This window comes from Rhagoletis pomonella, unplaced genomic scaffold, assembly GCF_013731165.1.
Source record: "Rhagoletis pomonella isolate Grant_MI unplaced genomic scaffold, Rhpom_1.0 Rhpom_scaffold_05006, whole genome shotgun sequence".
Lineage (NCBI taxonomy): Eukaryota > Metazoa > Arthropoda > Insecta > Diptera > Tephritidae > Rhagoletis > Rhagoletis pomonella.
The window spans coordinates 1-6,234 of record NW_023463554.1 but is presented as its reverse complement, the minus strand read 5'-3'; the positions used below and the strand labels follow the sequence as shown (position 1 = coordinate 6,234).

General features: G+C 34.8%; 2 protein-coding genes across 2 annotated transcripts; both read right to left on the bottom strand.

Moving 5' to 3' along the window:
- Positions 1-1,655: 1,655 nt before the first annotated feature.
- Positions 1,656-2,462, bottom strand: LOC118754968 (actin-related protein 2/3 complex subunit 3-like). The gene is made up of 2 exons (XM_036489832.1): positions 1,794-2,462; positions 1,656-1,745 (listed from the first exon to the last, which is right to left on the bottom strand). The coding sequence occupies exon 1, from the start codon at positions 2,349-2,351 to the stop codon at positions 1,818-1,820; it is 534 nt and encodes a 177-aa protein (XP_036345725.1). The 5' UTR covers positions 2,352-2,462; the 3' UTR covers positions 1,656-1,745; positions 1,794-1,817.
- Positions 2,463-2,775: 313 nt separating this feature from the next.
- Positions 2,776-3,451, bottom strand: LOC118754969 (mediator of RNA polymerase II transcription subunit 15-like). Its single transcript, XM_036489833.1, has 2 exons — positions 3,408-3,451; positions 2,776-3,349 (listed from the first exon to the last, which is right to left on the bottom strand). Exon 2 carries the CDS (start codon positions 3,342-3,344, stop codon positions 2,940-2,942), a length of 405 nt encoding a protein of 134 aa, XP_036345726.1. The 5' UTR covers positions 3,345-3,349; positions 3,408-3,451; the 3' UTR covers positions 2,776-2,939.
- Positions 3,452-6,234: the final 2,783 nt, after the last annotated feature.

Genomic DNA, 6,234 nt, shown 5'->3' with positions numbered 1-6,234 from the left:
GACAGACCAAGCTTGATGAACAATTGTTTCAGAAATACGAAATTGGTAACGAGGTGCGAATTATCAATTAAAATCCTCCAAAAAATATAATAATAAGCGAAATAAGTTGAAAGTCGTTACAATTGTTCATTATGCTTGCTCGTTTTTCAACACAACTAGGTCTGATGGGAAGCGAATACATTTTACTTGACAGGTTTCGATAATCGTCAGTCAACCCATTAGACCAAATGAGTTCGCCTCAATTGTCAAAACCTACCAGCAAAGACTATAGTTCAAAAAAAAAAAAAAAAATATCTATACATACATATGCATATATTTTAAAGGGATATGTCTAACTCACCCATTTTTCCGGCATCCGTTATGTGCGCCAGTTCCGCTCGTAGGTATTAGTCCTTTGTGTATTAGTAAACTTGCAGTTTCCACCTCCACCAATATGAGAATTATTGTTGTTATAATCATTAGTGCAGTGGCAGCTGCATAATTTTGGTTGTCTTCTTTATCGGCATCACCTGCGGTTATTCCTGGTTCATAATCCGATGACTTACCATTGTGCGATATGGGTGTACAATGGTTACGATCTTGAGCGATTTGGCCATTGAGTTGGAAGCGATAATTGTAATGACGGGTTAGACGCACCGAGCTATACTTTTGCATATGACGCTGAAAGCGATATGGCAATTGGTTTATATTTTCGGGGATAGATATTGTTCAATTTTGAGTGAGTCACATCTTATAAACAACATTAATTAGAATAATGTACAGCGCACCCCCAACTTAAAACAGTAAAGTGCCCATGCCACCCATCTCCGATTGCTCCTTAACGAAGATTTCGAAGTACTGATAGATGATGGTTACAGCCAGCAGAATACCTGTACCTGAATCAACGGCACCCAAAAGGTCAGCCATAACAGATAACGCGCCAATGCAGCCACCACCAACATCAAGCCCAAGTATCCAACAAATGTGACAACGAATACAATCTTGGCAATTTTGCAATTCGTGCTTTAAATGCAGCCTGCACAGCTTTTAAAAACGGAGTGGTACCATATTCTTGCTGAGCCAATGCACAAGATGGCGATATTGACGGGTATTCCTCTGGAATAGTTACAGTAATTGGTGGTACGCATGGTAAACGTTTGCAAGCGAGACAACAAATCACTTTTATAGATTTTGGATTATTTTGAGCTGTGCTGTCAAGCATAAATTTAAACTTTTGATCTAATCGTGCTACTTCGCCTTGAAGTAGATGAGGAACTTCGCATTCGTATTGAGACGATTTCTCACACGTACGACATATTTCGCAGTATTTTAATACAAGGGAAACGTTATGGACCACTAGACTTTGCAGCGGCAATTGCTATGTGCATTGGTTTAGCTTGGTTTACGCTCGCTGACTTGCAAGTATCACCGAATTTTAATGTTACTGGAGTGGCATATATTTAAATGTTTATAGTAAAAAAAAAAAAAACAAAGATGACTAGGCGAGACTTTGAACACAAGTTGAAGTACGCACATAACGCCTTCCGTATTTGGGAAAGATCGACCAGTCGCAAATTCTTGGTGGAGGTTTGAATATGTCGTACGGTTTTCTCATATACATACATACGTACATAAATACTTGGCAAGTGTGTCAAGTTTAAGTATGTTTTAACTACTGATTATCCACATAATAATATTTTTTATTATAACGACTCATTTAGGTATCATTCACGATGATGGCATACTCTACGGTGTGGTTAAAGTTACTGGAACAATACAATTAATACATTAAATAAGTAATATGAGAAGCATACTTTTAAACAATGTTACGCAGATTCTTATTGCCCTGGGCCTGACAAAGATTTCTCCATGAACTTTTTCTTGGCAAAACAAATCCACCACTTATTTGGCTTGCCGTCGTCAGTGCTGAAAACTTTTTCACAAACCCGATTTCCTATTTCATGGCGCATTTGTAAAAAATACTGACGCATCAAATCAGCCTCTTGTGCATTCTGTGGTCGAGCATAAACTGCGTTTAATGGAAACCCAGAATCACCTGGTATATCAAACTTTGAAATGGCCAAGCTGTACATTTCTTGAGCACCTTGGTTTTTGTTGTTGCAACGTTGCAAGCGCTTCAAACATTCAGTTATATAGAGTGTAATATAAATAAGCACACGATCTACTTCCGACTTTATCTCATAAGTTCGAAAGAAAACATTTGCCTTAAAGTAATACAGTGACTCATCAATGATATCAGATTCTACATTGACACTAGGAGCAGGCCCACGAGCTTGAGTGCGTAGAGGCAAAAGTGCCATGTTTCCAACCACTTGAGGAAATTCCTTAATCTGAGAATGGTACGCCGGCATGATTTTTGATATTGCAGCAAATAACTTAATTTGTATTTAAAAATGAATAATAAAAAACTTTGCCTTGTCCAATTGACGTCGTCGAAGCCAAACCAAATTTCGATACCAAATTTAGTGTAGATATATGTAATAAGCAATTAGATTTGGAATCAATAGCTCGTTAGACATATTCTTTGTATCTGTGTAACTTAAACAATAGCTACACCTTCAACCCTCCTTCACCAACAAATAATTTTCCTGTTAATTTAAAATGACCCTTTCACTGCTGTTAATTATAAAAATATACATACCTAGTTGCCGGATAGTGGTAATGGCCAGAATAAAATTAAAACATAGTGCCATCCAGATTTAGATTACCTTTGAAGAATAAAAGTTGTCATTGTAGCTCATTTTTGTTATAAAATCTACTATAAACATACGGCCCAATGCATCCAGGCAATGTTGTTGGTGGACCACAAGGTCAACAGGGTGGTGCAATGCCCCAAAATGCTGGCCAGCAAAGTGGTATCAGCCAAATGATAGGTATTTCCCAGAATATGCAACAGAAGGTAAATATGCCAATAGGTCAGGGTGGCCAGATGTTTCAGGTTAATCGTGGTGTTCCGGGTCAGTAGCAGCAGTTCTTACGGCAAAGTCCTTCACCAAGTACTGTGCCATCTGCCACTGGTATGTAGGCTGCACAAAATCAACAGCAACAACAGCAGACTCAAATGTCTGATGCGCAGATGATTCCAAGCCCTTCGGTACTGATATTTGCGCTCCTGCACCAGCATTTGTACCCATAGGACCAGCAGCGTTCAAACGTGCGTTCATCATTTGATTTAATTGCTGATGGTTCATGCTGATTTGCGCCATTTGCTGTTGACCCATTGGTTGAATCTGCTGTAAATTCATAGCATTCACGTTCATTGGCCCTCCCGGGATCTGCCCTGGACCTAACTGCATTTGTTGGGAAGACCCACCAGGGCCACCAGAACGGCTAATTTGATTCATGTGATCTGAAAATCGAAAAAGATTAATAAGTACAAAAGCCTGCAATTTCGCATGCATACTCACCCAACCGTTCCAGCAAACTTACGTAATGGCCGCGTGGTAGTAAAATTTTAGACAATGACTTTTATGCATTGTATGTATGTATGTATGTGATTACGTTCCACATCAGGAATAAACCTAGCGCCGTTCTCCATTCATATTGGAGAATAGCTATGTTTCTTTACGGACAATTAACACTAACCCTAACTAGCTGCTGCTAGTTTTGCATGGTGACCGTTCGTAGACAATAAATTTAATTGCTGTTGTCATACAATTGGGGATTTTAAATGTAAAACCAATGCAAAGTCACTGGGTACCACAAAATGTTAATTGGTTATTTTAAATGTACAACCAATGCAAAGTCACTGGGTACCACAAAATGTTAATTGGTTATTTTAAATGTAAAACCAGAGAACTTAGATAGATAGAGAAGGTGCAAATTTTTGGAACGTAAAATTGTTTGGCTGAAAAATAAATCCATGGAATATCACCACAGCGCGATTAACATTTCAACAAGAGTTAACAGAGAAAAATGTAAATTTGTGTTGTGATAATGTTATATTTGTTGCAAGCGTCTGGCTATGTGTTGCTAGGTTGCATATGAATGCAGAAACGTATTCATGTATATTTTTTTTTATAAAATTAATAAATTAATATAGTTAAATTATGTATATTAAATGTACTTTTATATTAGTTAGAATTGCTGATTTGCATCTCTGCATGACCATTTGTTAAATATAATTTATTCAGTAGTTAATGTTGCTAAAAACTTAAAAAGCATCTGTTCAAGTTCGCTTCTTGTACGAGTATTATATCATGTAAATAGTAAAAATGCATGTTAGTTAAAAAAATGATAAAATTGGTTTTTTCACATACTCACTTTAAAGATGGACGCATTAACAAAAAAATGTATAAAGCAATGTGTTTGTTAACTTCAAAATTAATTTTCGAAGATATTGGCCAGGCAATGCTTTAACTCCAAAACGTAGATTTGTTATCTAATAAATAGGTGAAAGCTATGCAAATATGCAAACTCATTGGTGATTTGCCGTCGGCATTTGGGTCGCAAAAATCGTTTTTTTTTTTTAACGATTCTTATTGTAGTTGCTACGCTATTTTCAATGCAACAAATCCCAGTTTTCTAACTGCCTTAGTTTTTTCACAAACTCACTTTAAAGATGGACGCATTAACAAAAAAATTTACAAAGCAATGCACTTGTTAACTTCAAAGTTGTTTTTGACTTTTACTGCAATACTTGTAGATATTATTTGTAAATAATAGTTCTGGAGTCAAATGCAAATCCATTTCCCAGGCATGCGCATATGGATACTTGTAGTACATACAGATGCGATCAACTAATTAGCAACGAAATTCAAAATGATATTGTTTGCAAATTATGTTTATTATTTATTTTTAATAATTTCCTTTAAAACATAATTCAATCTATAACAGAAACCACAATAATAAAAGTTTAAAAGCTTGCACAATTTGCAAAATAATTAATCAAACTTCAAAAAATTGTTATAAAAATTTAAAAAATTTTAGTTAGAATATTTAGAAAATTTTCGGGTATGCAGCTTTGTAGTCCATTCAATCAAGTACACTAAAGTCCAAGTTTCTAGTCGTTAAAAATTACCGTTGATTTCTTAGAATTTTTTTTTATGGAGGGTGTTCGCATTTTCTTCCATATAACACATGAACCAATTTTTTTTTGTATGAAAAATAAACAGCAACACCCCAACAAAAAAAACTAAAAAATCAACGGTAATTTTTAACAACTTGAAACTTGCACTTTCTTATAATATAGTTGAATGGACTACAATACTGCATTCCCGAAAATATATTAAATATTCAAATAAAAAATTTGGATGACCATTTCTTGAAGGTTGATTCATTTTTTTGCAATTTGTGCAAGCTTTTAAACTTTTATTATTGTGGTTTCTGTTCCAGATTGAATTATATTTTAAAGGAAATTATTAAAAATAAATAAACATAATTTGTTGATGGCAGCTGAATGTATGTATGTATGTACTTACATATGTAAATATGTACCCCATACACATACTCCAAAATCATTTTTTGATAACGTTCTTGCACCTGCACATAATATTACATATATGTAAGTACATACTAACTTTCTTCTTATTTGGGGCTGACAAACTTTAACTTAAGAGTCGACTTTATTTCGTCTACTAATATGCCCCAATAGTTTTGGAGTCAAATGAAAATGCATTTCCCACGCATACATATATGTATCTATATGTACTACATGCTTCATTAATTGACAACGTTTTTGCATGCATATATAAGTACATCCATACATACGTGCATATTGCTGTCTAAGTACTACGCACATATATACAAATGTACATATATGTACAACTCACGGCAGCATACATACACACATACATAATTACGCGCATATTCAAATACAACAATAACTATTTCATTCCTAAACGCATGCGCATATTTCTCAAGGCCAAGTAAATTCATTCATAAAAACAACCGCAGCACATCTCCCCGCAAATTCATCACCAACAAGCGCAACTTTGTCAATCCGACACAAAAATTCTAAAATCTTAAAATGAAGAAATCTCGGCCAGCCAAGTGAAAAGTGGCAATTATTTCTCTATAACCAGTGAAATAAGTTATCTCGAATCTTGGCAATTTTTGGTAATTTTTGACAAAACACTCTATTTCTCTGTTCCATACCAATATTTCAATCATTAACTAGTATTTTAAAGCGTCATTTTAATAAACATTAAATAAAAGTGTACGTTTTCTGCAGGAAAATACATTAATTTTTTTTTTAATAAAATCAAAACTTCTAAAATCACAAACATATGTGGT

Coding starts and splice junctions, on each gene's coding strand:
- LOC118754969 (XM_036489833.1), bottom strand. CDS start 3,344: ATGAATCAAATTAGCCGTTCTGGTGGCCCTGGTGGGTCTTCCCAACAA.
- LOC118754968 (XM_036489832.1), bottom strand. CDS start 2,351: ATGCCGGCGTACCATTCTCAGATTAAGGAATTTCCTCAAGTGGTTGGA.